At 33.8% G+C, this 17,492-nt stretch overlaps 1 protein-coding gene across 9 annotated transcripts in view; it reads right to left on the bottom strand.

The window, feature by feature from the left end:
• LOC127848454 (uncharacterized) overlaps nucleotides 1-17,492 on the bottom strand; it is a 47,065-nt gene that overhangs the window by 18,243 nt on the left and 11,330 nt on the right. For 3 of the 9 annotated variants that reach the window (XM_052380921.1, XM_052380926.1, XM_052380920.1), the window contains exon 7: nucleotides 17,092-17,199. The exons of 3 other annotated variants lie outside the window; for them this stretch is intronic. In XM_052380921.1, the coding sequence (XP_052236881.1) occupies nucleotides 17,092-17,199 (108 nt within the window). Of the gene's footprint in view, nucleotides 1-15,154; nucleotides 16,304-17,091; nucleotides 17,200-17,492 lie in introns of those variants that run through there. 3 more of the 9 variants (XM_052380928.1, XM_052380924.1, XM_052380927.1) reach the window with 2 other exon arrangements.

Below are 17,492 nucleotides of genomic sequence, written 5' to 3'. Positions count from 1 at the left end.
AGATTTAGATTCTCTATGCGTTATTTTTCTAAAATGTATAGATTATTTTACATTAAAATAAATATAATATATGCTATAAATGTCATTAAAAATGACATAATGCCACATTTAAAATGAAGTTTTGTTCGATAGTTTGATATTTCGGGCTTATTTAACCCGATAAGTATGTAAACATTAACATTCACATATAAAAATCCTGTTTAAAACTCATGATGTCAGTTAATATTAGCGGTTGAGCTGTGCGGTATGTAAGCCAGTGGTGTATTTTAAATCTATCGGCCACTCGTTAAGTAATATTAATGGAATTCATGCTCGTTGTATTCAAAATCGTATTTACAATGGTACGAGACATTATTGAAAAAGATCAGTAAGTTTATGGTATTTACGCATTAAAACCCGAAATTCATTAAATGTATCGTGATGATATAACTATTTTGGTTAGCCTACACTAGCGAAAAGCTTATTCACCGGGACCTTAATCGCGTTATTAAAGGGGCAGTCAACCAGCTTGACGAAAAAAATGCTTTATATTGATGAATTTAAATATTGGATCTAAAAATCTCCACACAAAAATCTAGAATAAAATGAAAAAAAATGAAAAAAAGTAAACATGAACAGGGCTTGAACCACTGACCCCTGGAGTCCTGGAGTAAAAAGAGTAAAACGTCTCCCATGTAGACCACTCGGCCATCCATGCTCATACATTGAGCATGAGCGTTGTATTTTATACTTTATATAAGCAATCCTCGTAGTTTCGGAAAAATATAACGACAACTACAGAACTCTCAAAATTACCAGGTAGACATACTCAGTAAAATTTTATTACCGAATATACTGAAATATGAAAACTGAAGAACATTTTTCAAGTAATGTCATATACCAGTCGTGATATTTTAATCAATATAAACTAATATTGTAAAAATACGGTATTAAAGAACCTTTCTTTTTTTCGTGATATATAGCAATATGGTTGAGCATCGCATTAATATATGTAGCATAACTAAAAAAATATCTCAATTAAGCTTGCATAGCTTCGTTCATTTGGCTGACTATACCTTTTATATACCGAAATGTACATTTAACAGAACATTGCTTAAGCTTTGCAAATGATTTGTTTCCTCGCCATTGGTTTAACCTTACAGCTTAAATGCAGTCTAATCGAGCTGTGAACGCCTTACATAGCTACATACAACGTAAGTTGTAAAGGTCGAGGATTGTATAATATCGAACACTTCTTTGTATGGCTTTAAGTTGAATACGGTCTAACACAATCGGAAGACTAGGTTTGACATTTTTGCTGGCCACGACATACACTTGACTTTTTTTTTTCAAACCACGACATTCCCTAGATTACGGTGTACGCATTGATTATTTTAAACATGTTGCACTCATGAAAAAGTTTTCTTTCATCATGAATTAAAATGTGTCAAACTCGTTTTAACATATTTATACAAGGTAGATTAGTATCAAATTTATTTATTCAATGTATTAAAGAATTGAAAATCCTAGTGTATATTTAATTACTATAAACCACATTTAAGATATACGAACTATAAATAAAAGCATTTGGATTATTTTTATAATAATTTATAGTAATAAGATACCATTTTTAAAATGTGTATTATTTCCCAAAAACAGCTCGACAAAGTAGTCATGGATGAGTTAGTGCATTTTCAAGCACAGTCAATTGGAAGCAATTAAGTTTTTGCAAATATAGAAGAATCAGCAAAAGAAACAAACATTGAAACATAATATAACCTAAGAACATTTTTTGTTGGGCAGATTGCGCAGGATTATGTTAATAAATTAGTGACACGAAATGAGAAAGCTTGTACCCCATATGCAAGTGGCTAAACAGCAAGGAAAGAATGCCTGGATATCGTACGACACGTTATATATATCGACACCGTCCAATCAGGGACTATGGCTTCCAGATGGGGGGGGGGGGGGGCGGAGTTCTGATCCTTAACTGGAACGTAATTTGCTTACCGGACAGAACATTGACGATCCTGCGTTTGAAGAACTTGTATCAAGTTCTCTAATACAAATATATTTATTTCGGGTTGTTTATATTTTGTCCGAGGAGTCACCAGCATACAATGTAGTAGACTTTGATTATTTCGATACTTTAGAAAACGCTATAAACAATTATAATAATGATGATCCGTTTTTATAACAGGTGATTTTAATGCAAGAGTTGGCCAAAAATATTATTTTATAGTGTTTTACTAATTTGTTGTTTTTCTTGACTGTGAAAATGACATTCCCGATTATTTTCTTAGCAGGCCCTCAATGGACAAAACATGTGCCAAGTTTGGTTGTAAACTGGTTGACCTATGCAAATCTTTGGATATGAAATTTGTTACGGGCAGATTATTTGATGATTGTAATAAATGTTCATTTAAGGTAGCGCACCCGTAATGGGCACCTATCCAAATATAATCTAATCTAGTATTTTCTTAATCAGCATCATTTCACTAATCTACATGCAAATTTTTAGGTAGGCTTTCCATGCTTTGTAAATAAATATACTGATTTTTTCAAAACCACCCCCACATTCGGCTTTTGTCCAGTTTATGTGCACCCCTGGGATATATGAAAGTTCCATAATTCATCCAGATTTCCAAATATAGGCATGCAGTTGGTGTGTACAGTACAGATGCAGAAAAGATGTTTAAAGTTTAAACAAGATGAACAAAGTTTTCTTTTACAGACATTTATTTTTGATAACGTTTTATCTATGGAAGAGCGCCATGAAATGTAAGTGGTTTCAGGCAAGTAGAAATTGGGTTGGTTAAAAACAAAGTGTCATAAAATTCAAAATAGTATCATTTAAGTAATATTTTGAACTTAGTTTTTATAGATACACTATATACAGCAAACATACCAAGAATTAGACAGATTTACCGTTTACTTTTTGGAATAAAAATAAAAATGCAACATGCATGGTTCGTATTTTCAGCATGAAATCACCCAATTTAGCCATAACGTTGATTTAATTTTTAAATTGAAGACTGTGCATAAAAATTGCAACATATTTAACAATAAACATAGCTTATATGCCATATTAAATCAAATTTCGTTAGAAAAGAAATAAAACGCGTCGCAAAAAAGTATACGTCGTCGGCAGGATTCGAACCTGCGCGGGAATATCCCAAAAGATTTCTAGTCTATCGCCTTAACCACTAGGCTACGGCACCTAATATTAGGCTCTTCAACCTTCGAAGAAATCGCGGGAAATCATTAGGGGCGCGCTACTTTAAATTTGCGTCACGTGACGCGACGTCCACTATCGATTATGTACTGCACGTGAATCTCACTTTACACTGATCATTGATTTTGCCGTGTTAAATTTTTAACCATTGCAGCAATCATGGACCACTACATTTTGCTGTCAAATGTAATTAAAGCCTATTGTCAAAACGTTAATATATTAGAACCTAACATAGATAGCATGTGAATTTAAAGGATGATTTTTTAAATGGCTTAATTTCGATTTCTAAACAATAAGACAATTTAACATCAAGTATTGACTCAACTTGTATCAATGACGTTGTTAAATCAGTTTTTTTTATGTCTCGTGAGAGACGTCGATGAACCACTATCTGCACGATATTTTACAGAACAGAACATAACAGAATAGTTTATTTTGACTTAAGCATGTGAAGCTCATCGTCGTTAACGTTTATTATTTATTTATTATTATTTATTATTAAATATGTGGATCGGAGCATTGAATTACGTATCAAGGACATTTTATACCCGTAGGCGACACGTCGATTTAAATGATAACTCTAGATTGCGTAACTTAATTTATTTAAACATGTAAGGGTCGTGATAAAAGCAACCTGTCGAACTGTCACGTTGACATAAAATTTACCAATTTGCACACAACATATTTAAATATTTAATTTGAAAAATCAACACTCTTTTCATTTAAAGCTGATGATCCATTTTACGATACTTTATGCTATTTATTACGCGAGTACACCAAGCAATATCTAAATAACATTATCAAACCTAGCAAATTGTTTATGTTTTTTTTTGAATTTATATATATGTACATATCATTTCAAAAAATTCGAATATTTGCTTAATTTTTGCTCCATCATTATTGATTAAGTAAAAAAATACGTAAATACCAAAACAAAAAAAGTTATTTTTGCATGCTTTTTTTTATTAAACCTCTTAATGGTTATGTAATAAGTTTATTTTATCCTGACACGCTTTTAAAATGCCAAATAATTCGTGCAAAATATAAACCAAATGTAATTGATACAAAGAAGATTTTTTTAAAAATCGGCCGGTTATTAAACAAGAGCTGTCAGAGGACAGCGCGCTCGACTATTCGAGTGCTTGACAGTCTAACGTAAGCCATCATGGGGAAATTGTTCATATTCAATAATTTATTAGACGATCTTTCAAAAATAAATAAAAAAAGGAATTTTTGTTTTTTTGTTTTTTGGGGGTAGGTGGGGTGAGAGGGGGTATAATGTGGGGTGTGGTAATTTATTAGATGATGTTTAAAAAAAATTAGGGGGGGGGGTGGGGGGTAGGGGGAATGGGGGTGAGAGGGGGCTATAATGTGTAGTGTGGTAATTTATAAGATGATGTTTAAAAAAAATTAGGGGGGGGGGGGGTGGGGGTGTAGGGGGTGGGGGTGAGAGGGGGGTATAATGTGGGATGTGGTAATTTATTAGATGACGTTTAAAAAAATATTTTTTTTGTGGGGTGAGGTTGGGGGGGAGGGATTCTGGTAGGGGCGTGGGGTATTGTTTGGGTGGAATCCATTGTGGTATTCAGGTAAGTGTTTCTTTGTCAAAGTAATAATAAAATGTGATCATAAATAAAGAAGCTTTGGCTATTTAAGCAAAATGTTCAATTATCTAAGTGTAAAAGGGGCCATAATTATGTCAAAATGCTTGATACAGTGGTGTGCTCTTGTTTATAGGTTGGGGTCATGTTGGTAAACAAGTATGCAACATATAAAAGCAATATGTCAAAGGATATAGGAAATATTTGGGGTAGTACGCAAACTTTAACATAGATTTATAAATAATATGCATATTCTAAGTTTAAAAGGGGCAATAATTATGACAAAATGCTTGATAGATTTGTTTGCTCTTGTTTATAGGCTGGGGTGATGTTGGTAAACAAGTATGCAAAATATAAAAGCAATATGTCAAGGGACAATGAAAATAAATGGGGTAGTACGAAAACTTAAACATTTGCTGCATATTCTAAATGGAAAAGGGGCCATAATTATGACAAAATGCTTGATAGAGTTGTCTGCTCTTGTTTATAGGTTGGGGGTCATGTTGGTAAACAAGTATGCAACATATGAAAGCAATATGTCATGGGAGAAAGAAAATATTTGGGGTAGTACGAAAACTTTAACATTTGCACGCAGACGCAGACGCTTACGCTAACGCTCACGCCGACGCTGGGGTGAGTAGGATAGCTCCACTATATATATTTCTTATATAATAGTCAAGCTAAAAATAACACTTATAAGTTCAAGTATAACCAAAATAAATTAGAAGCGAGAACTAAAACCAACAACTTATTATAATAATAAATTAAAAGCTATTATTAAATAAAAATCACTTACACTTAGTAGAAATGTCTTGCCATAGGTAACGGTTTTATTATTTTAATATAAATTTGATGTTTCTATTAACAGTTTCGTATTATTCTTCAATCACCTTCCTGTTTTGGGTTATGTGAGTTAAAATCAATTGTTAACTATCCATAAATAAAACAACTGAATGGACATCATGTCCATGCGGGTGTAAGATAACAAAATACATAAACGTAATGAGCATGTTGTCAATAGAGTTTCACTTCAAACGTAAATCGTCCTCCAGTTAATTTGTCAACACAAATTTAATTTAGTTAGTTCCAAAAGGTGTCATAGAAATTGCAAATTTTACCTACATGTGATATATAGTATGGCATCATGAAATATTATCAAACAACCAGAATATCGTTAGATATTTTTTTCCTCAATCACATTCATATTTAAATCGATTACTTATTGAAGCGAATGTGTCAATGAGCGTTACGTAATAAAGCTTACTGATGCGATCTCCTGTATAGTATACAATTAGTGTTTTTGCACAGTACATAATCATACACGTTAGAAGCGAAACTAATTGGCATAATAGTTCATTATGTCATTCATTGTACTTTATTAAATTATTAAATCAAAACCTTTATATGTACAATATTGTTCAGTCACCCTTATGTTTGTGTGGAGCTATCGAAACCGTATACCATTATCTTTTTAGAATGCGACCGTTTCAGGCAACAACATGAAGTTCTCATTAAGGTAGCGCACCTCTAATGGGCACATATCCAAAAATAATCTAATTAATTATTTTCTTAATCAGCATCATTTCACTGAACTACATGCAAATTTGTAGGTAGGCTTTCCATGCTTTTTAAAAAAATATACCGTTTTTTTCAAAACCACCCTACACTCAGCTTGTGTACAGTTTATTTTCACCCCTGGGGTATATAAAAGTTCCATAATTCATTCAAATTTCCAAATATGGGCATGCTGTTGGTGTATAGATGCAGTAAAGGTGTTTAAAATTTAAACAAGACGAAATAAGTATTCTTTTACAGACGTTTATTTTTTACAAATTTTATCTATGGAAGAGCGCCATGAAATGTAAGTGATTTCAGCCAAGTAAAAATTGGGTCGGTTAAAAACAAAGTGTCACAAAATTCAAAATAGTATCATTTAAGTTATATTTTAAACATAGTTTTAATAGAAACACTATATACAGCAAAAATACCAAGAAATAGACAGATTTACCGTTTACTTTTTGAAATAAAAACAAAAATGCAACATGCATAATTCGTATTTTCAGCAGTAAATCACCCAATTTAGCCATAACGTTGTTTTAATTTTAAAAATTGAAGGATGTGCATAAAAATTTCAACATATTAAACAAAAAACATAGCATATATGCTACATTTAATCAAATTACGTAAGAAAAGAAATAAAACGTGTCGCAAAAAGTATGCGATGTCGGCAGGATTCGAACCTGCGCGGGAAGATCCCAAAAGATATGTAGTCCATTGCCGTAACCACTAGGCCATGACAATTTCAAATTTGTGCAAGTTTAAATTAGATATTCATAAGTAAACAGGTAAAAAGGCTCGCCAATCTTTGAAGAAATCGCGAAATCGTATTTTTTCAGATGATATTTGGATCAGTCAATATTTATTGTGAAAATAATGTATTCTAAAGGAATTACGTAAACATATAACAAAATTCGAACTTTGAAAAAAGTAAAATGCATCTCTCGGAAATAACCGATCATTGAAGATCGGCAATGATCGTAAAATAAATCGCGGAAAATCATTAGAGGTATGCTACCTTAATGCAATTACCCCTTTGCCAACTACATCTCTAAACACATTATTGTAGGGAGACCAAAGTATTGACTTTAAGACTAACATTCGTATATGTGATGCAGTTCACTGCTATATTAAGAATGGTAAACGCATTGATACCTAGTTATCTGTCACATAAAAACATCAAAACACCAACATAAAAAAATATCAAAAATAACAAAAAGCAACAGTTCTAACCTCTGTGTTCCACACTATATCGGAACGTCTCATTAGCTTCCTTCGTCCGATCCCGGTCTCACTGTCATGGTTCGTTACCTCTAATTGTATTACAGTTGTTTATTATAACTTTTTTCCTTCTATATTTCAACTTTCTTGTTTTGTTTCAAATGCCGTATTGTCTGTTTATTCAAAAATGATTACCACCAATGGAATTGTTAAGTTACAATCCCGCAAAAACTATGTACGGAGAAGAATTATACAAGACTTAGTTTTTCGTTCTTGTCCATTTTCGGAACATGTACATCAGTTGTAACTATCTATGTATGCATTTCTTTATAAAATATGTTTGTTCTTGAGAAAAAATATGTTTAAACTAATTGACATAATATCATTAGTTGGCACACGAAATGCGATAGCATTACTGAAGTCCGTAAAAACGCGACCATATTGCTCAGTCAACCCTAGAAAACTGGTCATGTTTTTGTCAAAGCTGTTATATGTTAAAGTGATATTATGGTCATCTAGCAGTTTATATGTGTCTATCGCAACCGTTATTTATTTTTGGTGTTTTCACTTCATATACACTTATATTTGTTAATGCAGCATCAACATACTAAAACAATATCCCGGAAAGAAAAAAATAATGCATTTGAATATCAACCGTACTTTCGTTTGACAACTGATCATGCATGTATAATGTGAACTTAAATTTAGTTTTAGTGCAGATTCGTTCATACGACACAAAGACACAATTTTGTTTTACGGATCATTTCGGCTTAGCGGACTGGATGAGTCACGTAAGAATATCGAATATAAAATATATTTTTATAAACAACTGGTAGCAAGATGAGTTGCAGATTATTGGTCAGTAACCACATTTTAACTAACTCTTTTGACCTGTTAATTCTTTTCAGCTCAATTCAACAGTGAAAAATGCACATAATATCACTTTAAGTATTAATTCTGAATATTTTAGTATTTTTGTTTTATCGTCGATGTGTTAAGATAATTAATATGTAAATACAAACATAACTAAATTGTCCTATTGTTGCATGTTAATTTTATTGAAGCTTATATGTTGTCATTTGTGATTAAGTTTCTTATATCCCGTTACGATTCAAAAATGTCAAACAACTCGTGCACAAATATAAGCAAAACGTAATTTATAAAAAGGAAGATTTGTAAATGATGCAATGACCTACAAAGTAAAATAGATGAATTGTCATATGAACTATTGTAATCAAAATAAATTAAAATACAAAACAATACATGACTAATTAAAACTTAGTATGAAATAAATATCACTTACACTTTGTTGGAATGTCTTGCCGCAATTGATTTGGAATTATATGTATTTGCGTCATACGAAGGAGTTAACGAACTAATAGTGTTGTTGTATTATTAATTCCACATCCGGTTTAAATTTTAGTTTAAATACATAGTTAATGAAACATTAATATAGAAACTGAATTGATATCGTGTCCATGCGGAAGTGGCAGACATTAATACATAAGAGTTATGTTCTCGCTGTCAACACAGTTATCGTTCAATTGTAAATCGACGTCCAGTCATCTTGTCAACACAAATTTCATTAATTTAACACATATTCAACAGGCAAATTGTTTCACGTAATAAGGTCTTTTTCCCTTTTAATACACCTTTATTTCGCGTTGTTCTGTCGTGTTTGCTTTACTACGCGTTTTCGCGCGTTAAAATTAATTTCAACTTAAAACTTACTTAACCGTCTGCGTTAAATCGCCATCGCATAACTGTATTTAAGTACGCTTTTCGGCATAGATACAACTTATTCCACGTTATAATGCCACTTCATTACTTTTTGACGCGTTTTATAACATTTATACACGTTTATTATGCATTATAACGGGTTATACCTTCTCGTTATGACGCCTTATTATTTAGCATTATTTCGAATTACGTGTAGAGTGGGTATGCCTTGTGCCTTGTTTGTTTTTATTTTGCGTAATTGCGCGCTTAATACTGTTGTATTATGTTTCCTAACGCTATTGTGAATATATCGGTGTAGCTATTATGTTGCTTAAATTGCCTGCGACAGATTGCATTTATATTTAAAGTGATCCTCATTGCCTTTCGCATTTATTTTTGTTTGTATTTTTTAATAAAGTTATAGGGCAGCCCTGCCAGGGCGTGCGCCGTATAGGCAGTGTATACGGAAGGATTGACTGGGCTATATCATACTTTAAACAGATAGCTCAAAGACAATAACATTTCATACAACACGTATCTTTTCCAGCCTTATGTATTTTCTCTAATAAAATAAAATGTATGCGTAGTTTATATTCTACAGAACTCTTACATTGCCAGCAAACAAAATTAAAACACTATCAATAATGGGACCAGGATATTCTCATATAGATCGCAATTCTTTGAAAAATTAAGTTGAAAATATAGCGCGCATAGTCAACATGAGTTATTTGTATAATTTTATCTTGTGTTACCCAATACTATTAAATGGTATAGGTGTCATTGAATGTTTATAATCTAAATAAGCTCCGCAAATAAATAAATCTGAATTTTAACAATGGACATATTTTGAACACGTATCGTCAAAATTACAACCAAAAAACCGTAGTAGTAGTAGTAGTAGTAGTAGTAGTAGTAGTAGTAGTAGTAGTAGTAGTAGTAGTAGTAGTAGTAGTAGAAGTAGTAGTAGTTGTTGTTGTAGTAGTAGTAGTAGTAGTAGTAGCAGTAGTAGTAGTAGTAGTAGTAGTAGTAGTAGTAGTAGTAGTAGTAGTAGTAGTAGTAGTAGTAGTAGTAGTAGTAGTAGTAGTAGAAGTAGTAGTAGTAGTAGTAGTAGTAGTAGTAGCTTTAGACTCTTACTTTTTGAGACACTTGGACCACTGTTTATTTTTATTTTTAAGACACTTTGACCCCTGTTTTTTTAATTTATTTCACATTATTATTCTTATTTGAATTGATGTTTGTGATAAATAAAGGATATGCATTATGTGACACAGTGTGCAGCAGATATCGAATATATGCATACATTCAATTAGATCTAATAGCATGTCACTTATTAAATTAATTTAATCATCATATTATTTGGATTACATATGCCACACAATTTTTCAATACACAAGGTAATGTGTCATTGTGTCAAAATAAACCAGGTTTCATGAGATATGGAACATACAGTTCATTTTTGGCATTTATGGAATATACAGTTAGGCATCAATTAACAGCATGCCAAATTGTCAATTATTAAATTAACTAACCAGCACATTTTTTGGATGACAATTTTTCAATACACAATTTCACATGCCACCATGCCCCAATTTCCATGTTTCAGGACAGGAACAATATAATTATCCTATAGTGATAATAACAAAAACTTTATTGCAGAAAATTAAATGAACATTTTCAATAGCAAAACGGCTTTAATTTTCATATCCGTAATATCACACCACCCTCTATAATTTTTGAAGATATTTTCAACATTTCTATCATAATTCTTCTCATTAAAACTTAAACTCATTATAGTACTATATTTGCAAACACATTGTATGGCATATGTCCGTTATTAACTTATTACCACATCATTAATTGAGAAAATGACCAAATCATAAAAAATGTATTTAAATAATCTATAGGCAGAAAACATGAATTCTGGTCATGTTGGTATCAAAGAAATAATGGTGTCTAACTAGGCGTTTATTGGTCTCTTGCTGCTTATCTAATTAGGGTTCCACTAAGAAGCACAAAGTAATTAATACATCTATGTATTGCAAATTTTAGTGGTGATAAATATCTAATTTCTAATGAATTTTATAAGTACATGTATTGCTGTATTTTACATAGAATAATCACAGCCCAAAAGTACAAAATTAATTGCTAATTCAGTGTTTTGATTTAGGGTTCTAAGTGTCTTTATTTAAATAAACAGCGGTCTATGTGTCTTCAACAAAAATATTGAAAATAGAGGTCGAAGTGTCAATGGGTCGAAGAGTCATCTAAAATGGGTAGGGGTCGAAGTGTCAAGGGGTCGAAGTGTCTTGCTACACTTTTAACTATCGAACTCTTCATACTGTACTTTTTCTCACTCTTTACTCTAAGTTAGGCAACTTGGAACTTACTTCCAAGATGGCATCGCTTTTGTGTTTTTCGTGAAGAGTAGCGGATATTTTCATCCGGAAAGCCACTTGGTAGTTATATTTATTTTTAAAAATACGCCTGAAAGGTTATACGGTGTTTGTGCTTCGCCGTTTGTTTTGTTTCAAGATCGAAGACGTCGGGATAAAACAGTTATTGAAGGAAAACCGTCCACAAATCTGTTATATACTGACGTGATGTTCGATAAATTTTATTCACAAATACAGGTAGATCTATCATTATCTCGTATTATACACAGTTTTGACGCCCTTGTACAGAAAAATTTAACATAAATCACGATTATTTTATTTCCCCCGACGCCGTTTCAAACTAATTTATTGCCCACAATGATTTGTTTAACCCCCTTTTTGGAACTTACTTTCTTTTGAGAACGTTTTCGGGCCTGTCTTCCAAATGACAAACAGCGCCTTCATATGTTATATGAGTTTGACACGAAATACCTACCCATCTTCAATAAAATTTATATGTGTTCTTCAATATTATAGTTCTATAGCATTTTATCATTCATTCATTTCGTAATTCAGTCAATCAGTCATTCAGTCAGTCAGTCTGTCTGTATGGCTGGCTGGGCGTCTGTCTGTTTGTCTTTCGGTCAGTCGATCGGTCGGTGAGACAGTCGGTCATACAGTCATTGGTCGGTCGGTTCGGTGAGTCAGTTAATCAATGAATCAGTCATTCGGGCAGTTAAAGCACATTTCATACCTGTGTATGATGCGTCTTGACGGGAGCTAATGGTGCTTTGAACTAAGTAATGAATGTTGAAAACCATATACAGCTTCATACACGCATTGAAAAACTATTTCGTTAAACATGTCGATATTTAATAATATTTTTCAGGAATTTTATAAGAATAGAAATGAATATTCTTATAATAATACCATCGTATCTATTTATTGATACGTGATGTATGTTTCCTTTTCTATCAACTGCGTTACACCCTTTGTTTCTTGAATTATGAAAGCAAATATGACTGAGATCACTGTGATCTTGGCTTCTGTTGATAATTACACAGCGAGTACATTGACGGCCAGCATACTTGAGCACATGTTCCAAATTTGATTTGTTCACGCTTACAAATGGTAAATGCATGTCAATAACTGTTGTATACTTCTGCGGATAACATTTTATTCGTGTACATCTGCGTCGAATTATCATCATCATCATCATCATCATCATTATCATCACCACCACCATCATCTTCTTCTTCATCATCACCATCTTCATCATCTTCATCATCATCATCATCGTCATCATCATTCCCTTGACCTGCCTGGCCGTTTTGGGAAAACGAGGGACGAAGACACAGAGATCTTCCTCCAGTCAGGACTATACTGAGCTTCTGAAAGTAACTAATTAATGGGGAGGGACGTCCGCTCTTACACATTTTACATCCAGATGAACTTCTTACGACCTCGACGGCGCCCTCCCTCTAGAAAGCCCAGGATCACAATCTTAAATAGAGAGTCTTTTCTAGATACGTGCGCCCAAATAACGCAAGCTTTTGTCGTTTGACGGTCGCGAGGATGGGTTCTTGTGGGCCAACACGGATCGCTGTCATGTTCCGGACATACTCGTTGGTCTTGTGCTCCATGTAGGAGATGCGGATCAGTCTTCGGAGAAACATGTGTTCAAAGGCCTGGATTCAACGTGAAGCGTCCAGCTCTCGCAGCCGTGCAGTAGGATAGAGATTACAAGTGACTTACGTGGTCGAGAAGCTGATGGAGCTGCTTGTCCACAACCTGCTCAGTCTGGCCATCGCGTCGGTCGCCATGGAAATTCTTATTAGCACCTCAGCGGTATTGATACAATTCTTGGACAGATTTGGTCGCAAGTACTTGAAGCTGGTCACTTTTTCCAGCTGCTCGTCGTCCATGGTAATTTCTGCACAGGTGTTGTTTAACACATTTATGCATATTGGACTCTCCCATCCTTCTAAATTGGATCAATTAATTTCCAAAATTAGGGATGTGCAGTATATTTATTTCTATATTTAGAATATTTCTTACAGAAATTCCTTTAAGCAAATAGCAAAGACCCAGATGAGACGCCGCATCATGCGGCGTCTCATCTGGGTCTACGCTATTTGCCAGTGCCTTTTTTTTCTAGACGCTAGGCATCAATGGGTTAAGCTGTTCACCCTTTTCATCGACTTCTTAGTGCTGACCTTCATCCCGTATGATGCTGCTCTTTCATAGAGTATGTTGGTGAGGTCTTGGAGTTCACTGCTGATGCCAATAAAAGGTCAGTGTCATCAGCGAATCTCAAGTTGGAGATGACTCATCAACCGGTAACGATAAAGCTGTGATGTTCGTAAAACATAAATTGTTCATCATAATCACCTTCATTTTTATTAATAATATTCTGCTCTGCAAATATTATTAAATCCCAGGTGGTAACAGAAATGGATTGTCTTTTGTTTTCGTTTGGATGATCATGCGAAAATATCTAATTGCCACATGTCACATGTAGTTAAATGGAAAACAACTAGCTCTGAAAAGTCGTATATAAGGTAAAAATACACTTATATCTGTGGACAGGTCGGGCTACCGTAACCTCGTTTAGAGGCCAGTAGGACCTGTAAATAAACTCTGAAACACACACATATCTGTGGGTAAAAGCAAAGCTGACCTATCAAAATCCTTCCACAATAGCATAACAGATCATGCGTCAGTATAGTCAAGCATTAGTAAAAAGTGACTAACATTAATGGATAAAGTTATTGGTCAACGTTCATTTCAGCTGTACGTTTTTCAAAAGTTATTGAGATCCGGCTAACACCCACACCCTTCGCATGTGAGGTTGGTCCGTGGTCACCATATACCGAGGAATGGGTTTGATGTCTCCCCTGCCAAACTCACCATAGCACAAGACCACACCACATGATATTTGATTTCTTTCAGTAAAAACTAGAATAACTGGAAATTGCAGCCAGAATTCAAAACAAGTAATACTTTTCGTGAGACAAGTACATCGGTAGTCGAGGAGTGCCGATAATATTCCGGGTTCTCACAAATTGTAGGTCGCGATGGCTTACTGGGAATTATGTTGATCTATCGATAAGGATGTCCCGGGTTCGATATCCACTCAGAATGCGTTATTAAAGATCTTCTAAGGCACTGAGTACTGATTCTGCCAAGAAAACAGACTTGAGGGAGTTTTTCAATACGCTTTAGACTTTCGGTGCAATCGAGCTTTATTTGGTTGAAACTAAACTAAACTAAAAACACAATCCGAATGACGCGTAGCCGTTGTGCAGGATATGTATTTGCTGACAAAGTGTTGTATCTTTTCAAAGTTCATGTTCTTGTTCACGTGTACAACTGTACACATTTTCCCCGCAGAACCGTTACGCACGATCACACACACGCACATGATAATTAAGGTTAACTACACTCACATATATTTTTGACTAAGGGGCTACTTTTATTTTCTTTATGAAAATAAATAGACAAACAAATATGTACGAACTATAAATTAAAAAGTGAAATGCATGTAGGAGTATAACACCTAAATAACAACTTGTTAGCTAAAATTAAGAGTGATGACTTCGTTTCTATCAAAATTTCAATGCATAATAATAGTTCAAAGAGTGGCCTTGAGTGCATTTTTGGCCTTGTAAACATATGCTATATATACCATATGTGGACATTGTATCATTTGCAAAGTCTGGCAAGGTGCTAACTTCACTGCTATATAGTAACGCACGATTTCGTCCCAGGCCGGACTGGGCGTGTATGGCATATGAACCATTGTCGCATGAAGCGAGTCTTTTATAAATGAGGTGATAAATAAATCAACATAAAATAACAAATTTGTAATTAAATAAAATTGTATCTGTTAAGTGAAGGCTACTTACATATGCCTCGCATACAAACTAGTAATAAATTATTGATAAGACCCATTAAAGTCAACGCTCAAAAAAGGAAACGAAACCGCTTTTCAATACTATACAAGAAAAGTATTATTTGAACCGACCATCATCACCTGGTAGTAACGACAGATGAGAAATGATACGAGCTTTGTTTAAAACAAGTCATATCATTGCACGGTTGTTGGGACTTTAAAGACTAAAATAACGTTCAACATTCCCTCTTCGTAATTCGTGAATTCGTATCGGCACAGAAACTAACGGGTAATCGTTCGAATCGTGGTATAATCTGCGTAATAAAATACTCAACACTGATTGGTCATATCTATGACACTGTCCATCACTTGGCCCAGAAATATGATAACATGATAACTCTGCATCAGACGGATTCATGCACTGATCGAGTGACGCGCATGCGCTCCATTTGTGTACAACCAAACTGCTGACGCTATCAAAATGGAAGAGCACAAAACTTGCTTCGATCTCGCCAAAATAACGAAATTTGCAATAATCTTCTTCCAGAATTGACATCGTCCCATTGTGAGTATGTCTAGCAACCGCTAAAGTTTCTCCGTAAGTGAAAAACAAGATAGAGTTTTCTTTACTATATTGAAGGGCACGGTCGAATTCCGTATCGTTTCGCAGAATCCGAGCAGACGAATCCATCCACCAAACCCAGCTGTAATTTTGCATGACTTCCTGAATTATAAAAGCAAAAACAATAATTTCTTAGAGATTTATAAAATGGGTTAAATATAAGTGATTTTTATGTTTAGCGGCACAATATGGCGACATGATCATGTGACAAATCCGTCGATTTATCTCTGTGCTGGAAAACATTTCTGAAATGCATTTTTTCAAAGACACAAACATCTTCATTATTTCATAGTTTATGTGACGAAAATCCCGAACAAACGTTTTTATCATAATTGTCAAAGTAGGAAATTAACGTTTTATGCGAGCTTGTGCGAATGACAATATATTTATAGTCCCCATTTCTCGTGACAATAAGCCCGAAATCACAAGGAAAGCAAACGTTCTTTTACTTTTTTATGCTTGACACTTTCGGTTTGTTTTTTTGTGGGCAGTTTTTGGGGAAAATATTTGGGGACTTATTACGTGCCGATGTCAAAATAAAGCCGTCGTAAGTTTAATAGCTCGATGACAGGCTCTTTAACGATCTGTTTCATTTTATGCTAAAAAGCTAAGAAGCAAAACGCAGCGAAAGATACCTAATGTAATAATGTTATGAATATTGATATTTCGGACAGAACAAACAGGATTTTGGTTTTCGGTCGTATGTTTTGTATGTGTCCTTTTCGAAAACGATGATGTTGTTGTCGCTGTTCTTGATAATAAAATGATAATGAATAAAAAGACATTGTATTTATTATTATTACTATCATTGTAATTATTGATTATGTTGTTGTTGTTGTGCTGTTGTTCTTTTGTTGTTGAATGACGACGAAAACAAAATAATACCATACCCTCACAATCAATGGTTTCCATGCGTAAAATTTCAAATGTTGAACATGTTGTGGATATTTTTGGAAATCGAATTTGATGACTGTGCAAAATTTGCAACCAGATTCAATCTGAAAAGTGATGAAAATAAAATAAATATCTAGTTTTTTTTACTTAAAATATTTTAAAATATTTGCTCTTCACTCACATCGTTTCCAAATCTGTAGAAGAGCTAATAAACATTTTAGCTGTCGTCAATGTAATTTCTAATCCGCATGCTGACCTTGATTTTTTTCAATCGCATCTTTTATGAGTTACTCGTCTTAAATAAATACATCCATGGTTAGTTTTATGTTTATCGAAAATTCCATCTTACTAAAACAGAAAAAAACGGATTCCTGATCAGTTGAAACATACGAGCATA

The sequence above is a fragment of the Dreissena polymorpha genome, chromosome 10, assembly GCF_020536995.1.
Source record: "Dreissena polymorpha isolate Duluth1 chromosome 10, UMN_Dpol_1.0, whole genome shotgun sequence".
In the NCBI taxonomy this organism is placed as follows: Eukaryota; Metazoa; Mollusca; class Bivalvia; order Myida; family Dreissenidae; genus Dreissena; species Dreissena polymorpha.
This window is presented reverse-complemented; position numbering and strand designations above follow the sequence as displayed.